Source organism: Bombina bombina, chromosome 4, assembly GCF_027579735.1.
Source record: "Bombina bombina isolate aBomBom1 chromosome 4, aBomBom1.pri, whole genome shotgun sequence".
NCBI classification, from domain to species: domain Eukaryota; kingdom Metazoa; phylum Chordata; class Amphibia; order Anura; family Bombinatoridae; genus Bombina; species Bombina bombina.
In genome coordinates this window covers 711,833,121-711,859,116 of record NC_069502.1, presented here as the reverse complement: position 1 = coordinate 711,859,116, position 25,996 = coordinate 711,833,121, and the positions used below count along the sequence as shown (strand labels likewise).

Here is a 25,996-nt window from a genome sequence, read left to right as displayed (position 1 = left end):
TAAATATTTCTCCACTGGCCCTAAATGTGATAATTTTAAAGGGATGTTAAATATTTCTAACTTTTGTGTAAACATGATTTGTTTTACACTTCTTAGAGAGGCCAAAAAGCAAAATCTGTTTTCAGCAGTTGCCGGGTACAGAATTTGCTTTTGGCCTTTTAATAGTTTTTTCACAAAAGCAAGATATATTTAATGTCTTTTTAAATATTAACAAAATACCTCCCTTGAAATGTCAAAATATTATTTTGATATGGCAAAATCTTTTAAAAAGTGAAATAAATAGTTTTTAATTATTGTTTCATTTAAAGAAATACCCTAATATTATTATAAATTACTAAAGTTAATGCCTAATACAATTCACATGTATGTTCTCTTACATGGTTTATCACTATGTTGCCATATGAAAAAATAATTTTATTGGCTCTGTTTCCCAAATACATAAGGACATTTTTCAACTTAGCTCCATCTGGTAATTTTACATGCAAAAATGTTAAAGCCAGGCTTTTTTATTTTTCATCTGAGCCACCTGTGAAAATGAGCTTTAGGAATTTGTTATTAATGCAGTGCTTTTGACATAATTAAGACGTTAATACCATACATATTATATGCGATTTTCTTTGGTTGGGTGCTAATTCAGTAATAAATCTACCTGAGGTAACAGGATATGGGTTTCTACCTTGTGTTAAGTACTAATTAATCCTTTCCCCTGCCAAATCTCAAATAATCATTTTACTACTTCACTTAATAAATTGTACTTACTGTTCCAGGATTATCCCTCCTACACAGCATTCGGCCAAAACCAATATGCACAGTATTACTCAGCATCAACCTATGGAGCCTATATGACCCCAAATAACACTGTGGATGGTACATCATCATCAACGTATCAGTTGCAAGATTCTCTTTCAGGCCTAACTAATCAAGCCGCTACAGAGCTTCACTCAGGTAAAATGTAGATGTAATTCTTTATCTTTTTTCGCAGCCCTATTGTTTTCTGCCCTGAATCTTAAGTAAAATAAAAAATTAAAAAAGTAATCTCATTATATAAAGGTTGAATTTTGTATGTGAAAAAAACATTTGACAAAATATAAGATAAGATATATATATATATATATATATATATATATATATATATATATATATATTTGGTACCTTTAGGGTCTTCATGTTTTATGACAGAATTTTGCATCCTATAAACTTGTGAGATTTTTATTCTTACTGCATTATACTATACTTATTCCTGCCTATATATGCTACAGTAAAGAGCTCTATTTGGACTGTAGGAGCCCTCTTGGTTTCTAATTGCAATAATGTTGATAGATAATTACAATTATCTAACAGTAGTTACAAAAACCACATCACAGAATATTTTAGAACTTAACATAAATAAATCTAAAATATAATTTCATGATTTAACAGTGTTCTAAAGAAACGCCTTCCCTTGCCACATTCAATACTAATGAACATAAGAGAACCAAACAGTTAAATCTACAGTTGTTCAAAAACCATGCGTGCTGACTTAGGCAATTCTAAAATAGATGCATACCTAGAGTTCAGCGAGACAGCTGCTCGTTCAGAATTAGAGATTAGCTTAATGAAATAAACTTGGTTCTGAAGGTAGGAACTGTAAAGTGAAGGGCAGATCATTTAAGAGCTCTTTACAAAGCACTTGGGCAAACCCCCAAATTCATTATTTCTAATTAGCTTGTAAATTGATACACCAATTTATGCATGGTAGTGATTCACAAATATTTAATCCCCAAATGGAATGGGGCTGTCTGTAGAGATAGGGACATTTTTTGTCAACAGTATCATCAACACATTATAACACCTCATTCACAAATGATACATCAGTTTAAATATCAGCCTTTTTAGGTTTGGCGTCCATTTTGTTTCTCAAGAAATCTATTGGAAATTTAACCAATATAGCCATCACCATTGATACATAACTTAACAAAATGTTTTATAGTATAAGTATTATCAATCGGAAGCTTAAATAATAGAATCACAGGTTGATGATAGATGGGGATACGTGTACAAGAAAAATTCTATATTTTTTAGTTTCTGGCTTTTAATATAGTTCTCTTTTTTATTTAATTCTTCCACGTAATTGTGTAAGGTATGCCTGCAAGGGTGTTAACTGTTTTTCCCTTCTGTTATTGTAAATGCATAGAAAAAATGTCAGCTAGGTCTATAAGTGTAATGATTATACAATCTCAAAATTCTACTAACTAATATTTGAATCACAACTGTAGATAAGCTATATGCAGTTAGAATACATAATAAAGGTTTCATTGTTATTTAATGCAAGTAATTTATTCATCCTAACTATTTGCCTAAATGGTATGTTAATGTGAGGTTAAAAGCAATAATTAGAAATCTACTTAGCATTGCATAGATGGAAAAAATGGAATAGACACACAGAGGACTGAACATTTCACAGTATTTCTCTATGCAGGAATACTGAACAGCACACTGGTGTTGTCTGTGTAAGACAGTGTGTACTGAGTGGTATTGTGGCAAAATAATAAAAGGTACCTGATGGAAATGAGATCTCAACTGGAACCCGGGTGAGACTGAGGATACACAAGTGCTAGAGAAACTTAAGGCTTAAATCAGGAAACTGCGGTCTCAGCGTCCGTGTCTCAGTATAGATCCGCACTGCTGCTGGCAAGTTCTAAACACGGAAGTGGAAAGTCCGGGCAGCTGACCGCAGCAATCAGGTGACGTCAGGATGCAGCTCCGGATTTTGCTGAAGCTAGTTGTAACAATGCAACCGCAGAGATACGAGCATGTAATCCTCCAAGGAGGTAGGAATCTCCAAAGGACTTGATAGAAATTGAGTATAAAAAGACACTGGAACTGTAGTTCTGTAAAGTAAACTTCAGACTCAGGATACAGACTCAGGACAAGGAACATCCACTCTTAAAGGAACATAATCCTGACATAACACTCCCCCCCCCCGACAAGAACCTCTCCAAGGTTCATGGACGGGGTCTCTCTGGATGTCTCCTATGAAAGAGAGATACCAGGTGGGGGGTAGATAGGTTAGACGAAGGTTCCCATGAGTTCTCCTCGTCTGAGTAGCTAGGCCAGCAGTCAAGGTATTGGAGCTCACCCCTAACGCGTCTTGAGTCAAGAATAGATTAAACCTCATAATCTGTAGTATCCAGAATAGTGGGACAAGACTGAGTAGAGTCAGTGTTATCATTCCTTACCAGAGTATATGGTTTGAGCAATACAACATGAAAAATGGGATGTATCCGATAAGCTGGTGGAAGCTGTAGGGTAACAGCATTGTCATTTACAATTTTAACAATAGGGAATTGACCTATGAACAATTTATTAAATTTACAACAAGGTGTGTGAAGCTTCAGATTTTTTGTAGAAAGCCACACTTTGTCTCTCACTGAGTATGTTGGTGGGTTACGACGTCTATGATCATAATAGGACTTTTGGAGGTGTTGAGCTTGTTTTATATTATCTTGTAAGACCTTAAAATTCACATGTAAGGTATTTACAGTGTCATTGACACATTGGGCATATACTGTCAGATATAGATATAGATATAAAAAGAGGGATGAAAACCATAGTTTGCCTGGAAAGGAGTTTGTTTAATTGTAGAATGGATGGAGTTGTTGTATGCAAACTCTGCAGATGAGAGAAATGAGGACCAGTGCTCCTGTTGGTAACTACAATAGCAGCGGAGATACTGCTCCAACTATTGATTGGTCCTCTCCGTCAGTCCATTGGTCTGGGGATGGTATGCAGATGAGAGACGTTGTGTAATTTGCATTTTATTACATAATTCCGACCAAAATTTTGAGGTGAACTGACTCCCTCTGTCAGATTTAATACTAATTGGTAAACCATGAAGTTTTACAATTCCATCGAAGAAAAGTTCTGCAGTTTGGGAAGCTGATGGTAACTGTTTGTAGGGGAGTAAATGAGCCATCTTAGTCAAGTAATTTACTACAACTAGTATAATACTATTATTGTCAGACTTGGGTAATTCTACTATGAAACCCATGCTGATGTTTTCCCATGGTCTATTAGGAACTGGACTGGTGAGTAGAAGTCGAAAAGGTTGTTTTCTACTAACCTTAGATGTGGTACATGTTTTACATTACTTAATGTATTTCTTAATTTCTGAGTACATGTTAGGCCACCAAAAAGTCCTTGAAAATAGATTGTAAGTCTTTTGGAAACCAGGGTGGCCTGCAAGACAAGAATCATGAATGGTTTTAAGAATTTCAGCCCTGGTCTTCAGTGGAATATATATTTGTTTGTCATGATAATATAATCCATCAGAATGCAACTGAAGTCTTTCTAACCTTTTCGTGTTATCCTGTTCTTGCTGAGTTTTAAGAGGTCTAAGTGTTCGGTTAAGAAACCAATTATTTTTTGTTAGGGAATAACGGTAGTAGGAAGAATTTCTTTAGTAGGTCTATGATCTTTTCTAGAAAGAGCATCGGCCTTACCGTTCCTTTTCCCAGGTCTGAAAGTTATGATGTAGTTGAATCTAGTAAAAAAAAAAGATTCCAATGGACCTGACGTGAAGAGAGAGTTTTAGTGGTCTTCAAGTACTGAAGATTACGGTGGTCTGAATAGATGAGTATTGGATATATAGTACCTACTAGCAAATGTCTCCAGTGCTCAAGAGAAGATTTAATAGCGAGCAACTCTTTTTCCCCTACTGGGTAATTTTGTTCAGCAGAATTCATTATTCTAGAGAAATATGCTATGGGGTGAAGGGGATCAAGTAAAGATTCTCTTTGTGAAAGTACAGCTCCAATAGCGTAGTGTGAGGCATCTACCTCTAATACGTATTGCAAAGAAGGTTCAGGAAAACTTAGAATTGGTGCTGAGGTGAATCTATGTTTCAAATGATTAAAAGCTAATTCTTCTGCTTCAGTCCAGACAAGGGGCTATTATCCTTCTTTGTTAAATCTGTTAATGGTTTGGTAATGGATGCGAAACCTTTTATACATTTTCGATAAAAATTTGAAAAACCCATAAACTGTTAAACATCTTTTTTAGAAGAGGGCCTAGACCAATAAAGCACAGCTTGAATCTTATTCTGTTCCATGTTAATACCACTTGGAGTAATGTGATACCCAAGGAACAATATAGTTTCAGCATTAATTATGCACTTCTCAAGCTTTGCGTACAAGTGATGTAACCTAAGCCGCTCAAGAACCAAACGTACATGTTTAGTATGCTGTTCAGGAGAAGAGGAATATATTAAGATATCGTCAAGGTAAATGACCATGAAGACATCCAGAACATCTCTAAATATGTCATTAATTAGATTCTTAAAAGTTGCTGGAGCGTTACATAGCCCAAAGGGTATCACAGTGTACTGAAATAGACTGTAGCGAGTACGGAATGCTGTTAACCACTCATCACCAGGCCAGATTCTGATGAGATTATATGCTCCCCTGAGTTCTAGTCTGCTAAATAACTTAGCCCCTTGTAACCTCTCTATCATCTCAAGAATAAGGGGTAGAGGATACCTATTTTTAATAGTTCTTTTATTTAACTCATGATAACCTATGATTGGTCTTAGACTGTTATCTTTCTTTTTTACAAAAATATACCTGCACCTGCTGGTGAGGTAGAGGGTCTAATGAACCCTTTTCTCAAATTCTCATCAATTTATGTTTTAAGGTGTTCCAATTCAGGTTGAGACAGAGGATATATGTGTCCGTAGGGAATCGAGCTACCAGGTAATAGTTCTATAGGACAATCATATGACCTGTTAGGTGGGAGGTTCTCTGCCTCCTTAGGATTAAACACATCTGAGAAATCTGAGTATTCAGGTGGAATTGTAACATGTTCTGCAATGAGAACTGTGGTTTTAAAAAGCAGTTACCTAGACAGAATGTCGAATCAAGTGTGATATGGGAATTAGCCCAGTTAATGGATGGTTGGTGTTTTTTAAACTAGTTTAAACCTAAAACAACTGGATACAAAGGAGACTGTATGATGTCAAATGATAACGATCCTATGTGTTCACTTATGGAGGTAACAGTTAGACTTACTGTTTGGTGTTTAATAGGACCTGATGATATTTGATTACCATCAATGACTCTGAGTGACACAGGAAATGCTTTTTCGGTGCTAGGTATGTTATTCAGATTAACAAGAGAGTTATCAATATAATTCCCACACGCCCTTGAATCTATAATGGCGGTGACTTCAAGTTGACTGTCTTCCCACTGTAAGGAAAGAAGTAGAGAACAATAAGGTTAGTTGGAAAATGTAGTGCTTAAAAAATTGGCAACAAAAAAGCTATATCTATGGGTTCATCTTTAGAAGTAGGCAATATAGATGAGTGGGGGTGGATAGGATGACCTTTTTGGTGTGACTTCATGGGAATATTTGTCATACCTTCTTTCACGTAGTCTACAGTCTAAATAAATAGTTAAAGCCATCAGTGCTTCTAGAGTGTCTGGTAACTCAGTGCGGGCAAGTTCATCCTTTACAGCCTCAGAAAGACCCAACCAATATTGATTTCTCAGTGAGAGATCATTCCATTGACTGTCCTTTGCACAACATTTGGAATCTGAGATAAACTCTTCAACAGGACGTTTATGTTGTTATAATGATCTTAGTGCAGTCTCTGCAGTAATTTGTTTGTGGGGGTCTTTGTAGAGACTAGACATGGCAGTGAAGAAAGAGTTTAACGAGTCTAGAATTGGGTCTTGACTTTCAAAAAAAGTATCTTCCCAGGCTCGGGGCTCCTCTCTTAACAAGGAAATAACTGTTAACACTTTAGTGCGTTCAGTGGGGAAAATACGAGGCTTTAATGAAAAAAGAAGGTGGAAAGCGGTCTTGAATTGTCTTGTCATGTTCCGGTGTACATGCGCTCAGGACACAGACCCTCGGGCAGTGGTAGGGATTTGAAGACACCGACCCCTGACCAGGGGAAGAGTATCCTGGACGTTAATAGATGATATTCTGTGATTCATAGTTGCTAGAAGTTATTGTAGAATAAATGGAGAGTGCAATATTTGTATACAATATATTCTGGCTTCACTGTGCCTTATAGTTAGTTAATAGGAGTAGCTGCAGGATTCAATGAGAGAAAAATATAGCAATGTGGAATGTTCAGGCTTCAGAGTAAACTGGTAGAGGATTGACACTTAGATGCAAACTAAGGTTTTTTGCAGGTTCACAGTACATAATATTATATAGAGCTGTATGTCAGAATTAAGCAGAGCAGCACAGGTGATAGACAAGTTGCAAGTTTTAGGCATTAATTACTGTTTGTGCATATATATGCAAACTAAGGTTTGTTGCAGGTTCACAGTACATAATATTATATAGCACTGTATGTCAGTAATAAGCAGAGCAGCACAGGTGAAAGTCAAGTTGCAAGTTTAAGGCATCAATTACTGTTTGTGCATATATTGGAGAATCACATGAAAGCTTTTAACTGAACACATAGATGCAGAGTTCTGAATATGTTAACATATTTGTAGAAGGATATTTCAGCTATGACAACTTGTAGCAGAGAATAGTTATAAAGTTCTGAGTAAGATGCTGTTGTAATAATTAGAGTGATGATAACCAAAAGTATACTTGATTTATATATTGTTAAGTAGCAGTGTCCAGGTAACAAAATGGAATTATTTGTATACTTGCGATTTGATGATTTTAAGCAGAAGAAATAGGGAAAGCTGAAGCTTGAATAAGTTGGTAGAATTCATGCAGGATCAGCCACAGACCTCAGTTGTTTTCAGGAACACAACTTCAAAGTTAATGCAAAGCACATTAGACCTGAGAAGGCTTAAAAAGAGGCTGAGGGAATCAGGTGCATGAATGATTAATCAGGCAGGCAAGCTGAATGCAAATACTGCCCAAAACCAGCATGAGTGTCAGAATCAGGGATATGTTACATGTCTATAGAGTGATCGGTCTTCACAAAATGTGTCAGGTAAAGGAAGTTGTGGTTCTGGTGAGGATTCTGGGACAGGAGGTTTTACAGTCTGATCTATTTATTTTTGAGTTGTTGATTCTTCAACTGTAAATCTCTAAGATGTTGGGAGAGAGTGTCTACCTTTTGAGTCATATTAACCACACGAGTAGCTAGGTCTACTGGACTCATCATCCTTTTAAAGAAAAAAATGGCTTGGTATTATGTAATGATTATACAATCTCAAAATTCTACTAACTAATATTTGAATCACAACTGTAGATAAGCTACATGAAGTTAGAATACATAATAAATGTTAAATTGTTATTTAATGCAAGTAATATATTAATCCTATTTATTTGCATAAATGGTATGTTACTGTGAGGTTAAAAGCAATAATTAGAAATCTACTTAGCATTGCATAGATGGAAAAAATGGAATAGACACACAGAGGACTGAATGTTTCACAGTATTTCTCTATGCAGGAACAGCACAATAGGGTTGTCTGTGTAAGACAGTGTGTACTGAGCGGTATTGTGGGAATCAAAATAATAAAATGTACCTGATGGAAATGAGATCTCAACTGGAACTCGGGTGAAACTCAACTGGAACTTAAGGCTTAAATCAGGAAACTGCGGTCTCAGCGTCCATGTCTAAGTATAGATCCGCACTGCTCCTGGCAAGTTCTAAACACGGAAGTGGAAAGTCCGGGCAGCTGACCTCAGCAAGCAGGTGACGTCAGGATGCAGCTCCAGATTTTGCTGAAGCTAGTTGTAACAATGCAACAGCAGAGATACAAGCATGTAATCCTCCAAGGAGGTAGGAATATCCAAAGGACTTGATAGAAATTGAGTAGAGAAAGACACTGGAACTGTAGTTCTGTAAAGTAAACTTCAGACTCAGGATACAGACTCAGGGCAGGGAACTAATCCAAAATACCAAGCAAGTAGTAACAGGAAGGGGAGGCTTTTAACAGGTAGAGATGATAGATGTAACACCCACTCTTAAAGGAATATAACCCTGACAATAAGTATTTTGGATAGTGACACAGATTTTCATGGTTTTGGCTCTGTACGCCACCATTATAGATTTTAAATTAAGAAATAAAACCATTGCAGACTTTCAGATTTAATTCAAGGGGTTTAAGAACAAATATCATTTGAGCTGTTAAGAATTAAAACAATTTTCATATATAGTTCCCCCCATTTTCAGGAGCTCTAAAGTAATTGGACAAACTAACATAATCATAAATAAAATGATCATTCTTAGTACTTGGTTGAAAATAATTTACATTGAATAATTGCCTGAGGTCGTGAACCCATGGACATTACCAGTTTCTAGGTTTCTTCCCTAATGAGGCTTTGCTAGGCCTTTTTTGCAGATGTCAATTTTTGTCTTTAGCAAGTGAAAAGCATGTTCAATTGGCTTGAGCTGAGGTGACTGACTCAGCCATTAAGGAATAGTCCACTGATTTGCCTTTACAATCTTTTTGGTTGCTTTTGCAGTATTTTTTTGGGTAATTGTCCATCTGTACTGTGAAGCGCCATCCTATTAGTTTTGCAGTATTTATTCCAATATACCCAATACACTTCAGAATTCATCCTGCTGCTTCTGTCAGCAGTCACATCATCAATAAACACTAGTGACCCAGTTCCATTGGTAGTCATACATGCCAATTCCATAACTTTACTACACCATGATTAATAGGTGATGTGGTATAATTTGGATCATGAGCTGTTGCTTCACTTTTCCATACACTTCTGTTCCCATAATTCTAGTGCAGGTTGATTTAAGTTTAACTACTGTCCAAGAACATTTGTCCAGAATTGGGAAGGCTCATTTATATGTTTTCTGGCAAAGTCTAATCTGGCCTTCCTTTTCTTGAGGATTACCGATGGTTTGCACCTTGTGGTAAATCCCTTGTATTTATATCAGTCTTCTCTTGATTGAAAATGTTGATATTGAAACGCCTATCTCCTGGAGGTTGTTCTTGATTTTGCTAGATGTTGTGAAGGGGTTTTCTTCACCAAGGTTATACTTTTGAGATCCTCCATCATCGTTGTCTTCTGTGGTCGTTCAGGCCTTTTTGTGTTGCTGAACTAACCTACCCAATTGTTGATTTGGCCACTCCAAATGTTTCTGTTATCTCTTCAAGGGGGTTTGTTTGTTTGTTTGTTTTTCAGCTTAATGATAGCCTACTTTTTTTTGCATTGACAGCACTTTGGACCTTATACTGAGAGTTTACAGCGGCAACTGGCCATGAAACAGCTTCTCAGTCAATTGTCCATTAACTTTTGGTCCCTTGACAAGCTCGAGACTACGTTTAAAAGTGCTGTAATTCCTAAGCTATTCACTTAGTGTGGATGTAATTGTAAATACCTCAAATTAAATGATGAGATGCACTTTAAATCCACATTCAATATGCTTCAACTCAAATCTTTTTTTTTCTAACAGGTAAAATAACTATAAGTTTATCAGTGTCCAAATACTTATGGACCCAACTGGATCTAATTTACATTGATGCCTTTATATTATGTATGTAACCTGGATACTGTTGTCACTAGTTGCTATCTTTTTAAGATTATTGTATCATTATTCTTGTTATATTAATTCATAATAATAAAAATAAGTGTTTATTTTATTTTTTTTAAAAAGTGTTTTGACTTCACATGTCCTGAAAATTGGGTTGATCACAATCCTTTAGAAAAACATATCAAATTATGTATCTATGAAAATCCCCATAGACATTAATGGTGGTTTAAAGTTATTTATTAAAGATCTGAATGATAAAATAACTTATTTGGAGTCCACTGGAAAAACGTATTAAATTCAGTTTCAGCAAATTAAGTATGTGTGGTGGGGACATGTTTCAAGACCATAATGATGGGGGTGCAAAAATATAACCTAAAGCTAATGTTCATGGGTGTTCAGAGTACAGGTGGCTACCTCATCCCATAAATATTTGTTTGTCTATTTATTTAAAATGTCTATTTTTCCTCTTTTATCTCTATCTTTGCTTTGTGTGGACATGTAAATAATAAAAGTCACTACTACACCAATTCTGGGCAGCTGGCACCTTTGGAGTTTGAGATTGCTACAGTAATTTATGGGAGTGCATGGCATGCCCCGCTAGCCCCCTCAACCGCCACTGGGGGGAAAGCTACGGAAGCAGAAATGCAGGTGCACTATGTGGTAGAACAGAATTGTATGTGCTTTCTGGGGGATACAATGTGGATTTTTTCATTGTTGTGAGCAAAGGATGGAGCTGTAAATTAACTCTTTCATAACTCCTGGTCTGCCAGTTGCCAACCACTGCACTAAGAAGAGGAGACTAAGTAAACTTAATTGATTTGGCCTCACTTTACTGCAATTTTTTAGATTCTTCTCTGCAGCTTTATGTGCAATGTCATTGAATTTTACTTCAGAATTTGTTACTATTTTTTTCAAACAAAATATGGTGTGCTGCAGTGGGGATATTCATTTCTTTCTCCATATTAACACCGGCCTCTTTTGCAGTAATTGCATTTCAACATACATTTTCTATGCCTCTTTTGTCCATCACATATGACATTATTATACACAACATAATGACATCACCATTTCATAATCACCAAAGGGGTGCCTAAAATGAGGAAAACCTACTGGTATTTGCTCATTCTGCCACTAGATAATAAGTAAAATACACCACAGTCTAAGGACAATGCAGAGTCATTCTCTGCAGAGGGCAGAAGATGACACTGTATCTTTTTCTGCACAGAAATAATTATTGGAAGTTTCTGTTTAATCGCTACGTTAGTGTCCTGAGTAGGACACCGTGATAATCATATACCAGTGATTGTCTCCATGGGATTTACAGGGATATAACAGCAGGACAGTGGGTGTTTAGACCAGGAGACTGGATTAGCTGCTTGCGGATAGCCAATAAATGCAGAACATATGTAGTTTTCATGTTTTTATTTTACAATAATCTGAGAAGTGAGGAAAGAGATAGCTTGAATTAACTAGGGTAAAGAAAAATATATTTTTTATTTGTTACTGCAGTTCATTCTCTAAACTGACATTCTCTGGTGACAGAAATAAAAAATAATTCCTATTAGAATTCAGTCCTCTATTACTTTGAAGAAATCCTTTCTGAGTTGAAGAAAATATAGTAAGCTGAAGAATTGATTTTTTTTTTTCTAAATTTTCACATTTATTATCCACACAAATAAATTCTCGAACAATACTATAACATTTATTTGCATGCAACTTTGTATAAGATATTTAAGGAAGTGCACAGAGTAGACCACCATGATAATCATGCACTGCTAATTATTTTAGATGGCAAGCTACGGTAGCACATACTTACACAGTTGTCTTAAAAAGAGCATTTTGTTTTGGAGAGAGAAGCTAATGCTCCGTAACAAAATAGCTTCTCTAGATATCTTGCACGCAACATTTTTAGAAACAATACAAAAAGTTTTTTTTTTTTTAATTCATAAATATTTTTCTGCTTTTAGTCCGGAAGGATATGGTCGAAAACCAGTGTTTTGCAGTGCATTGTAAGCACTTTCAGTATAAGAATGGTATAGAACAGCTGCCTTTACTACAGTACCCTTTTGGCTTGTAATGGTCTGATTTTTTCCATCAGCCCAAGAAGCAGATGTGGTGAAGTGTGATAAGTAGAAGCTTGAAAAGAATAAAAAAAAAATTATGCCAGAACCAGTCAAAGGGATTGTAAAAAAAAACTCAGAGTCTTGATTATAGGAAGGGAAATGGATTTATGTACAGCTGGGGATTGCAAAAAAGGGGATATTCTGCCTTTCAGGAAAACACAAATGTTATTGTAAATTTGTAAAGTTATTGAGTATATACAGAGCAAACAAAAAGTCATTAAATATATAGGAACACATTGCTCTCTGTTTTTTCCTACTCTCGTACATGGGAATGGATGAGTTCATTTTTCCCACATGCCATTTTAAATGTAAAATGGGAATTTGCATGTAACAACGACATGTTTCTTTTTAAATAGGAAACTGCACAATGTTTCAACCATGCTCATTGGGGCAGATTTAAAGTTCACTGTGCAGTTGTAAAGCAATTCTGTACTTCACAACATGGCCAACACTGCATTTTATTATGAAAGAAAACACATATTTACAATACAATCTTGTCAATTAATCCCAAGATGCAATATTAGGCTGAATTTAAATTGGCAAGGTATTGCGTCTGGTATATTTTGTTTAGCACCAGAGCACCAATTTGCTTTGCTAACACAATCTGGTGGCTAAAATAAACTTATAAAATTTTTCACATAACTACATATTTTGACTAAAATATTTAAACCCAGATTTTTCCTTAAGTAAACATTGCAAATAATACTATTAAGTAAGGTAAAAATGTATTTAAACGTGATTTTCAATCATAATCAGAATTAGACCTGAGAAAGAGCTATTGTGCTCTTGTGCACAGTGACGGCCATTTTGAAATGTTTACCTTTATTTATTTATTTAATTTTAAAAATAAAAGAAGTTTTGTTTGAACATGAAAATTTTGGGTTATATTTATAAAATGCTGCATTTAATTTGATAGTTAATCTCTTTACAAAGTTAAGCAGGTAAACTGATGATTTTGTGTATAATTCTATTTTTCAGGGGAGTTTGATACAGTACAGAGTCCATCAACACCCATCAAAGATCTTGATGACAGGACGTGCAGGAGTGCTGGGTCAAAATCACGCGGAAGAGGCCGAAAGAATAATCCATCACCTCCACCTGATAGTGATTTGGAGGTAGGACCTCATTTTTCATTCTTATATATGCAGATCATTCTTACGAAACAACAAGGAAGTGTACTGTGCAATAGTTATCAAGTAACTATTCCTGACTGATCACAGTTTACTTATGTTTTCCGGATCTACATTTAGTTTGCTCTGTTTAAGTTGTAGACATGTTATTATTATAGATAGTTGTTGAGATCTATGAAAGTTAAGATTTTAGTAATGAAGATTTAATTTTAGATTGTTATTGGTTAATTTTGATTTCAGTTTTTATAACATTTTCGTTACAGCAGAGTTACAATCAGGCATTATTTTTTTTTTTTTTTTTTTTAAAAGTTAAATTAAATTTAGTATGCAATATTTAGGATATACATCATTATCAAATGTTCATATTTAAATTAATTAATATTTATAAAATCATTTGGTAAGAATGAATTACAGCAAAAATAAATAGTGATAAACAGACCGACAGACAGACAGATAGATAGATAAACTTTTTGCAAAAATATTTTTTAAATAATTATAATTTTTTATAGTTATAATAGCAGACATCCCAAGTCTCCCTGAAGTTCAGGGAGTCCACCTGATTGTAATAGCGGCTCCCTGAAACTCTAATGTGGCCCAAATCCGGAAAAGTGTTTCTTTAAGGAATGCCTTTAGTTGCTGGTACGTTATAGAACCCTCAAAGCGTGCATCAGTGACCAAAAAGCCCCCACAGATTTTAATAAAATAAAACACAAATACTACCTTATTTACCTCACGTAATTAAACTTCGTATTCTAAAATATTTAAGCATTCAACAAGCGTACGATCACTGGAAAATAGGTTTCTTGTATGTGGTTGTGCAATAAAGCTACTTTTTTAATGTGACTTTAGTGGGAAGCTACTTTAATGATAAGTCTCTACCTTATTTATGGTTTCAAGGTGTCCAATATATAACTGGGAGAGGAGGGGAGGGGTGGTGACGCAGTAGTGGGAGAAGCCACCTCCCTGAAATGAGTTTTTGCAGGTTGGGATGTCTGTAATAGTAAAACACAAGAAAATAAATATGTGCATAACAATATTGAAAAACTATTTTTGACTCGATTAATAGTATTTAATTACCCTATACTTTTTAACATGTAGCTATGTTTCAAACAGTTTTTTGGTTTTACAGTTTGTTTTTTGTACAAGTTGTTTTCTAATGTACATCTCAATATCTTACTATGTGAAATTCTAGCCTTTTTTGAGATATGATATAGAGCTTAGTCAAGATGTGTTTTATTAAGTCCTGCATGTTTTCACTTTTAAACTATATTCTGAAATGTATTCATTAACATGGTATCAGTATTTTTTTAAAAAAATCTTTATTTCTCTCTGGCATTCAAAACAAGTTAACAATGTTAAAAGGTTATTCATAAAGATAAAATATGTTGTAAGCATAGATACTAAATAGAAATGAATACATCAAATTCAAACAACCCCAGAGATACTTTCTGTTTTATCATCATCAACCAGTATATCTCTAAGGTATTAGAATTTTACTGGCACTACTATAATAATTGTTGTGCTTTTATTTACATAAATACTATTACTGATAAGTGCAATGACTCACTTCATTGTGAATCGCATTTGCATGTCTTACCCAGAATCCTTTGCTGCATTGGAAACAATCGGCTAGATTCCGAGTTGTGCGTTAGGGTTAAAAAGCAGTGTTGAGAGGTCCCATCGCTGCTTTTTAACGCCCGCTGGTATTACGAGTCTTGAAATGACAGGCTCACCGCTCACTTTTTAGCCAGACTCGGAAATACCGCAAATCCACTTACTTCAATTGCGTGTCCTATATTTTCAATGGGACTTGTATAGCGCCAATATTACGAGTCTAACCAAAAGTGAGCGGTAGACCCTCTCCTGTCAAGACTGGTACTGCATTTAAAAGTCAGTAGTTAAGAGTTTTACACTACAACACCATGGCATAAAACTCTTAACTAAAGGGCTTAAAAGTACACTAACACCCATAAACTACCTATTAACCCCTAAACCGAGGCCCCCCCACACCGCAAACACTTAAAAAAAAATTAACCCCTAATCTGCCAAACCGGACATCGCCACCACTATAATAAATATATTAACCCCTAAACCGTCGCACTCCTGTATAGAAAACACTAGTTAAATATTATTAACCCCTAATCTGTCTGCCCTAACATTGCCGACACCTACCTAAATTTATTAACCCCTAATCTGCCGCCCCTATAATAAAGTTATTAACCCCTAAACCTAAATCTAATCCTAAACCTAACACCCCCTAACTTAAATATAATTTTAATAAATCTAAATAAAATTACTATCATTAACTAAATTATTCCTATTTAAAACTAAATACTTACCTGTAAAATAAATCCTAAAATAGCTACAATATAACTAATAATTACATTGGCCCATATTTATCAAGCACCGTACGGAGCTTGAAGGGCCGTGTTTCTGGCGAGTCTTCAGACTCGCCAGAAACACAAGTTATGAAGCAGCGGTCTAAAGACCGCTGCTCCATAACCCTGTCCGCCTGCTCTAAACATGCAGACAGGAATCGCCGGAAATCAACCCGATCGAGTACGATCGGGTTGATTGACAACTCCCTGCTGGCGGACGATTGGCCGCGAGTCAGCAGGGGGCGGCGTTGCACCAGCAGCTCTTGTGAGCTGCTGGTGTAATGTTAAATGCGGAGATCGTATTGCTCTCCGCATTTAGCGAGGTCTTGTGGACATGATCCGCACTGTCGGATCAGGTCCGCAAGACCTTTAATAAATAGAGGCCATTGTATCTAGTTTAGGGTTTATTTTTATTTTACAGGCAACTTTGTAATATTCTCAAAACACGTTTTGGGCATATGCATTAGAACAAAGGGGAGGTTTTTTTATGTTTACACTAGAATGTCCTTTTAAAGGGATGTTACACAGTATGAGATTGTAGTGTAAAAATGTTTTATTATGTGTAGCTAAAAAACTGCAATATGCTTTCATTATTTATTTTGTCACATTTTCCTGTAATTTAACTCTGGTTGGTTTTCTAAATTCCACTGAGTTTCTATAAAGTAATGGGTTCCACCATGTTTGAACTTAAAGGGACAGTAAAATCTAAATTAAACATTCATGATTTAGAACAACTTCCCAATTTTCTTCTTTTATCAACTCTGTGTTGTTCACTTGGTAACCTTTGGTGAAGAGGAAATCTGGGTAGGCTGATAAAAGCTTACGAGAGTACATGTTTTTAATATTCTATGACAGCAGTGTTTGCTACTGTGTAGCAATATTGCACTGCTGCCATAGGGCTAAATACACGTGCACGCTCCTGAGCTCACCTAGAATTACTCTTTAACAAAGGGATACTAAGCATAATTGATACCATAAGTAAATTGTAAAGTCATTTAACGGACCAGTAAATACATAAGATTTGCATAATCAACAAATGCATGATAAAAAGACAATGCAATAAAGCTTAGTCTGAACTTCAAATGAGTAGTAGATTTTTTTTCTGATAAATGTCAGTTATGTCTATTTCCACTCCTCCTGTATCGTGTGACAGCCATCAGCCAATCACAAATGCATATACGTATATTCTGTGAATTCTTGCACATGCTCAGTAGGAGCTGGTGACTCAAAAAGTGTAAATATAAAAAGACATTTTGTTAATGGAAGTTAATTTTAAAGTTGTTTAAAATTGCCTGCTTTGTCTGAATCATTAATGTTTGATTTTGACTTGAATATCCTTTAAAATGTCATGTTCTATTCATTTGATTTATGTTTAATTTTTACTTTACTCTCCATTTATTAAAGGGGCAGTATACATCAATTTTCATATAACTGCATGAAATAGACGCTACTATGAAGAATATTATGCACATATACTGATATAAAAATCCAGTATAAAACATTTTAAAAACTTACTTAGAAGCTCCCAATTTAGCACTGTTGATAAGATTATCCTGTGACACCCACTGAAGGGGGCTGAGAGCAGAACCTCCCCCCTCCCCTGCATCTGAAAAGACCCATTATACAAACAGAAGCAGTCTAAATACTGTATACATCAGTTTAAAAATAAACAAAACTATACATTTTTACAAGAACACTACCAGATGGGCTTTATAAATGGATCATCTACAAAACATTTATGCAAAGAAGAGTCTAGTGTACAATGTCCCTTTAAGTTGCCCCTCATCTGTTTCCCGTGCAGAAGACAATTAGGGACAGATATAAAACAGGCACACAAAAAAAGGGATTCCACACAGCTTTGTTTGCACAAATAGAGATTTAAAAGTAGTTAAAACATGGTGGTGTCCAAGTACTTTATAAAAACTAAACCGTTACACTTATATTTTCAATATTTAAACAACTAATATAATACATCTACACATTTTTCTAAGGCTAATGTTTGGTTTGAATGCATCATAATGTCTAGCTTGTATTACTGTTTAATATCTTTTAAGGTTACTTGAACCAAGAACTTATCTTATATATATATATATATATATATATATATATACACTCTTTATATATATATATATATATATATATATATATATATATATATATATACCATGTAAACAAACACATATGCAATGCAACCAGTGAGTATCTTTTCATATTGTGACAATTTGATGTGCCCTTTAATACCTGATTATTATAAAAGTTAATAACTAATGAATTAAGTGTGATTTCAACCTGTGAATTTTAAATTAGCAGTGAGCTACTGTATCTTCAGAGCTATCTAGACCAGTGTTTTTCAAACAGTGTGCCGTGGCACACTAGTGTGCTGTGAGAGATCCTCAGGTGTGCCGCGGCAGACTGACAACAGTGTGAATTTTTTTTACATTTTGCTGGGTTTTTATTCTGGGCCGTTTTTTTATTTTGGGTGAGATGATGACTGAGGGTAACTGCACAGCGGCAGCTCGCCTCCCTGACCCGTGTTCACACTTGGAAGTAACCCCCACCCACCACAACACGTGCCTAGTGCTGGCTCTACACGCAGCACAACGCAACACTTAGTTTGTACGACGCATGGCATGACAGCACAGTACAGTGTGTGTGTATATATATTTGCATACCTAATTTGCATATCTTACCCACAATTCTCTTGTGCATTGGAAACATTGCATATTAAGAATTTCTGGGGGCAAGCGGGGATACTTGCTTAGATGTACTAATTTCCTATGCAAATATTTACATTGACTTATATATATATATATATATATATATATATATATATATATGCTGTATTAGGCTACAATGTGTGATTTTGTAAAATTTTGGGATGGTGGTGTGCCGCAGGATTTTTTAATGTAAAAAAGTGTGCCACAGCAAAAAAAAGGTTGAAAATCACTGATCTAGACAACTGTTGACTCATTAAGTAGTTTTACATTTCCCAATACAACAACACCCGCAGAGGCAGACTGTTAGGGTACTTTAGGCTAAATAGGTAAATACATTTACAAGCAAACTCTCTTTGTAAATGATCTGCATTGCACATTTCCTTGTCCTTAAACCATGCACAAAAAGGTACAGTGAAGTGAAGTAAGACTATCTTGAGAAAGGCGGAAATCTTTATAAAGTTAATTGAAGGATCGTTATATACTTATTGTATCTCCTACACTATTTGGACACATTTGCAGTTTTCTATTTAATAATGATATCACAGTGAAGCAGACAAGGACTACCAAAGACACAGGTTTTTTTAACAAATATATTTTGTATGCAGACTTTTGTCAATAGAGATTTGTTTATGCTTGTACCATGCACAGCATAACTATTTTATTTTTCCGGTTAGTACTTTTAATATCAAACATTTGCATTAGGAATACATTTTTTTTAGTGTTAAAAATAATTCTTGCAAATAAATCCACTAGTTTTAGTTTTTGTGTGTTTTGTCCAGTCTGTTCCTAAATGTATACATCTAAATTATACTACAATAGTAATCTATATACAAGCTCAACAACATAGCGTCCAAAACTGATATAGTATGTAAAGGATCAACGCTTTGCAGCATACATTGATTTTAGTAAATTTAGTTGAGTTTGGAGAGAATCTGCACTGAACTTTAGAAATCCTAAATTTTCTTTATAATGAGATAAATCTTTCTTTGATCCACCAATAAAAAACATTCAGGCTCTCGGAGGAAGTCTCTGAATGGTCAAGTTGATCAATGGACAGATCTAAAACTGACTAGCAATAGTTTTTCTTATTAAAGGGACAATCTAGTCAAAATTAAACTTTTATTACTCAGATAGGACGTGTCATTTCCAGCAACTTTCCAATTTACTTTTATCATCAAATGGGGTTTGTTCTCTTGGTATTCTTAGTTGAAAACTAAACCAAGGTAGGCTCATATGCTAATTTCCAAGCCCTTGAAGGCTGCCTCTTATCTGAAAGCTTTTATATTTGCTTTTCACAACAGGATATAGATAACATTGTGTTCACACCCGTGGAGTTATTTTAAAGTAAGCACAACACAGCACTAATTGGCTAAAATGCAAGTTAATAGATAATAAATTAAAAGTCATGTGATCAGGGGGCTGTCAGAAGATGCTTAGATGCAAGGTAATCACAGAGGTAAAAAGTGTATTAATATAACTGTGTTGGTTGTGCAAAACTAGGGAATGGATAATAAAGGAATTATCTATATTTTAAAATAATAAAAAAATAAAAATTCTGGTGTAGACTGTGCCTTTAACAGAGAAACTAGAGCTTCTTTTGTCTCACCCTGCTACTTATAAAATGCTTGCTTAGATTGCTGCATGAGCTAGATTGCATCTGATCCTGTTTGATCAAAGCCAAAGAAGAGGAGATGATATATATATATATATATATATATATATATATATATATATATGAATATATATATATATATATATATATATGGCCCTCGGTTTTCGCCGGTTCAATTTGCGCCGTTTTAGAATAACAACCTTTTTTCAGTCATGAAAATAGCCAGTAGGTGGAGCTGTCCGCTTGTTTTGCAGCAAAGTTATGCAACTTAACAGGTCTGAAATTGATCTGTGTACACAGAACAGACATTAGCTATCGAGCAGCCACTTCCCTATTATCTTCCTGTCCAGCTGCTTGATGTGAAGGTGCCTAACTTCCTATTAATCACTGCAGATTGAAATGCATAGAATAGGTGCAGACCCAATATTATCTAACATGCTAACAATGCAGAGAACTGATTGCAGAAAAATGCAAGTAAAAAAACATTTTTGTTCATTAAACTTAGTTTGATGATGATGCAGTCTATATTATTATGTTTATAATGCTGTTTAGCATTTAAAGTCTTCATTTCAAAGCTTTAAAAATAATGTATTAGGTGTTACTTATGACAATTTTGAGAGGGGCCTGGAACCTAACTCCCTCACTTTCCATTGACTTACATTATAAACTGGGTTTGAATTTACAACGGTTTAGATTTACAACCATTCCTCCTGGAACCTAACCCCGGCGTAAACTGAGGGCTACCTGTATATCTATACACATACATACATACATACATACATACATACATACCAAAGATACTTTCCAAACAGTACATCTTTGGAGTGATTCCTAAATTTTTTTAAACATTTCTTTTTATGTATGTATTTTACAATGCAGTATGTTCCTTTATATTTTCTTCTTTGATTCAGAATTAATATGCAAATTTTGTGGATTTAATATTAAAACTGCATAGTTAAGATGCACTAATGTAATGCTTTCTACCATTGCAAAAAGAAAATGTAATTTAATAAAAAATTATTTAATTTTTGTTTATTTTCACTATAGCCTCTAAATGTGATTGGGAACTGGCTCATGGGTAAAAATGCTGTGGCAGAAAGCTTGCATTATATAGAGAGAGAAAAAGCTCTTGACAAATTATGTATTTTTTGTTTGGAAAAGAAGTTGCATAACTTACATATCTCTTTAAAGGTGTCAGTCTATACTGTGAAGTCTTTGGAAACCTAATAACATATTTAAGAGCATTTGCAATAAAACTAATAGCTTTCTGGCAACTTTAGAGTTTTATTTCCTCTTTATTACCTTAAATGGACATGAAAGTCAAAAATTAAACTTGTTTGGTTGAAATGGTTCATATATAGCAGTGATGGCGAACCTTTGCACTCCAGATGTTTCAGAATGACATTTCCCATGATGCTCAGGCACTCTGCAGTCCAGTCGAGCATCATGGCAAATGTAGTTCTGTAACATCTTGAGTGCCAAGGTTTCGCCGTCACTGACATATAGCATTCAATTTTAAGAATCGTTTAATTTACCTCTGTCAGTGCACTACGCAAGCTAGCTTCCGATTGGTGGCTGCACACTTATGTCTGTTGTCATTGGCTACCCAGATATGTTCAGCTAGTAGCGCATTTTCTGCTCTGGAGATGACCTTAAAGGGACACTGAACCCAATTTTTTTCTTTCAAGATTCAAATAGAGCATGCAATTTTAAGCAACTTTCTAATTTACTCCTACTATCAATTTTTCTTCATTCTCTTGCTATCTTTATTTGAAAAAGAAGGCATCTAAGCTTTTTTTGTTTGTTCAGAACCCTGGAAAGCACTTGTTCATTGGTGGATGAATGTATCCACCAATCAGCAAGAACAACCCAGGTTGTTCACCAAAATGGGGCTGCATCTAAACTTAAATTCTTGCATTTCAAATAAGGATACCAAGAGAATGAAGAAATTTGATAATAGGAGTAAATTAGAAAGTTGCTTAAATTTGCATGCTCTATCTGAATCACGAATGAAAAAATTTCGATTCAGTGTCCCATTAAACTATATGTATAGAGATGAAACACATAGGGATTGGTCAAAAGGCTGTAGAAAAGTTTATTAAATGTTTTTCTACAGAAAACCATCAATAAAGTCTATGGTGATTTTTTTGCCTATAAATAATTTGTTTCTAAAGGATTGCTAACAACTTCATAGTTGTATGTAAGCAACAGTAAAATATAAAATGCGCTAACACAAGTTTTTTTTTTGTATTTATAATGCTCTCAAAAAATAATAAATAATGGAGAGTAAAATATTAGAATATGTTAAATAAATGTATTTTCCCCCAGAAATATTAGAATATCTTTTACATGTGTATTCCATAGATTAGTATTGTGTGACCTCAGATATTAGTTTAACAACATTAACATAGGGGATTTTATACAGACAATGTTTGTGGTTCTATAATACTTATTTTAAATGTGTTGCTGTGCGCTAGTGCCACGTGTTCTTTGTTTGATTAATATTTTATTTGTCAAAGATCTAAAAACTACTTTAAAGTTACCAAAAGGCCAACATGCTCATTAATCTTTGATCAACATAGTTGAGTTTAATAACATGCTCTGGCATATAACTAGTAGCTTTAAATTATAAGTGTATGATTTTGATTATTTTTTTCATTGCAGTAAATGTTAGAAAAAATAAAAGAATTAAATTAAAATAAATGTAATTACACAGTGGATCTCAATTCAATAAAGCTTCATGCTCTGTTGCTAATATGCATCGATGACAAGGACTTAGCTATCAGGCTTCATGTAGCTGAATAAACAAAACTAGTATTGGAAGAACAGTTCCCCTTATTATAATACTGTAATAGTGATTTTAAAGATGCCCTCAATTTCTAAGTTTGCTTCACAAGTTACATAATGTAAAAAAATAGCTTTTTTTTTAAGTTTTCTATTTTATTTTATCGTGTTATTATATATTTCCTTCTATTAAAAGTCTTAAAAACTGAATAAAACCAAGTGATAAAAGAATATTTTATAAGTTCTTATGCAGATAAAACAGCTAGAAAAAAATATTTGATAAATCTTGGAACTTTTTTTTTTATTTTTAGAAACACTGGATTGTATTGTACGAGATAACATTGTAGGTGTATGGATATAATTAATAATTAATAAGCTTCTATCAAAATGTTATAAAATTTTGTATGGTAATATTTTTTAAGTACATTGATGAAATGTTGTACTTGTCTTTCGTTATAAATAAATAAATAATATAATAAAAAATAATGGGTTTTGTACAGAAATAAGCAAACAAACAATACACATATATGGAAGAAAATGATATAATACACATAAACATTATTTATAAAATTAAGAGGAGGGATTATGGTGTAAACCAGAAACAAAAATATATTAAATAATAATAATAAAAACGTTTTAATGGTTATCAAACAAGCTATCTTTAAAAATATGTGAAAGGATATTTAAATGCTTGTAAGTATTTGAATGGTTACCACAAAGATACAGCTACGTGGTTTTTAATACTTGCATCCTAAATTAGAATTTGATTTTTTTAAAGCAGCTAAGCTCGAGTATTAAAATAAAAAATAAAAAAAGTCAACAATAGAAATGGAAGTGAAACCATCACACGGATTGAAATTGTGATTATATAAATGTTTTTTTGTCAGAAAAGTAGCATATTTCTAATCCAATAAAACCACACATGCAAATTATTTTAATAGTTTAAACATTTATAGTTGTGCCAATATTTCTTCTAAATATTCTTAAACAAGATTATAAAATGAAACAGTTAATGCTTACGCCAGTTTAGTTATAAGTACAAAAACAGTACTTATGGTCTCAGTCCATCCAATATATTTTTTTTAAAAGCGATGAAATCCTTATAGTGCTGGTTGCTCCTCCTTGATCACATTGGTAATAAATATAAAAGATCTGTAGAAGAAATACAAATACGAAAACAAAGCAGTTCTTTCAACTCAATCTCAAAACCAAATGATTTAAAACAGGCATCTGTTAGAGCAGCAGAATTAAATTGTGTGAAATCAACATGTCTCTCCATTGATATATAGATAGATGAGAGATTGATTTTTTTTAATTATAGAAACTGCATATTATTAATAATAAATATATATAAATAAATATATGTATATATATATATATATATATATATATATATATATATATATATGAGAACACAGCGCGTCTGTATTTAGAACAAATCAAGAAATAATATTAATATTTAAAAAGTCAGTCATCCATGTAATGTGTATCTGGATATAGTTTACATATATAAACAGTTCAATCTTGATGTATCCAAGCAACTTAAAAAAGAGCTACATATTATTACACTATATATATATATATTGATTGGAGTAGCCGTATTAGTCCAGAGATTTAGATATAAAAATAACAAAAGTATTGCATTGAGCAATGATACTTTTTTATTGGACTAACTATACATTTATAAGTTGACAAGCTTTCGGAAGAGTTCCTTCCTTTATCAAGTCTAAAGCAATACTCAAGCAGTATTGCTTTAGACTTGATAAAGGAAGGAACTCTTCCGAAAGCTTGTCAACTTATAAATGTATAGTTAGTCCAATAAAAAAGTATCATTGCTCAATGCAATACTCTTGTTATTTTGATATATATATACAGTATATGAAACTAAATCTCAGGTTTAAATATAAAAATTACTTTTTGGTAATAAAAAGACTGTTAAACATATCAGTAACTGTATATTTGTGATACTATCCAGCATTTAATTCCAGTAAATAGCATAGCAATTATACCCTTTAAGCAGTTTTTGAAGCATTTCCATGGTACAGAAATGAAACCCTCAACTAGTTCACATATTTATCTCTGCCAACTAATTTGGAAATCATTTCTGCCTAAAGATGTTTTAACTTGGAGTCAGATGACAGTCCAAATTTATTAGCGCTCTAGGGGAGCCATCCAAAACCTTCAGACCTGCAGCCATGGTGTATGTATGCAGCTCACAGCCAAAATCACATGCTAATCTGGGGGAGCTTTGTCATACACATTTTTTTTTTTTACTGACTACAAGCTTCAAAATCCTATGTGGAGACAGCTTTTCTCCCTTTGCATTATCTCCACAGGACACTTCCCAAGACCACTGTCTCGTTAGATAAGCCAGACAGGAAGGGAATTTTCTTCGAAATTAGGGGATTCCACAGAAAACTTTTCTCAAACATAATAAGCAAACTGTTAAGAATAGTTTTTTTTCATGTGCTTATTTGTTTCTCTGATCAATCTCATTATTATTTTTATTCCAGAATAAATGTTCCATTTTATTAAATTAATTAATTAATTAATTAATTAATTAATTATTATTATTTTGCAACCCACTTAAAATGACTTAGCCCGAATTTCTCTAAATCTTAGGGAGAGTTCTACCTTTGCATCTTAAGACAATAGTATATGTAAAGAGAGTTGCCTTAGTGAGCTTCCAGCCATTGTTGCTCTTTGTATATATTATGTTGTTGCTTACAGTAATCTGCTTTAATCTTTAGCTTTGTAGCAAGCCCAATACAAATCTGTTGGAGCTACTCCTACAAAAGA

The 25,996-nt window shown here is 34.0% G+C and overlaps 1 protein-coding gene and 1 long non-coding RNA gene across 5 annotated transcripts in view; one reads left to right on the top strand and one right to left on the bottom strand.

Annotated features, from left to right (window-relative positions):
- Nucleotides 1-8,571, bottom strand: part of LOC128656766 (uncharacterized) — a 104,207-nt gene extending 95,636 nt beyond the window's left edge. The window contains exon 1 of the long non-coding RNA XR_008402055.1: nt 8,484-8,571. This is a non-coding gene — a long non-coding RNA (uncharacterized LOC128656766). The remainder of the gene's footprint in view (nt 1-8,483) is intronic.
- The window catches only part of EYA4 (EYA transcriptional coactivator and phosphatase 4), a 506,638-nt gene that overhangs the window by 378,681 nt on the left and 101,961 nt on the right, over nt 1-25,996 (top strand). For all 4 annotated transcript variants that reach the window (XM_053710909.1, XM_053710910.1, XM_053710908.1 and 1 more), the window contains 2 exons: nt 768-945; nt 13,555-13,691. In XM_053710909.1, coding sequence (XP_053566884.1) covers nt 768-945; nt 13,555-13,691 — 315 coding nt within the window. The remainder of the gene's footprint in view (nt 1-767; nt 946-13,554; nt 13,692-25,996) is intronic.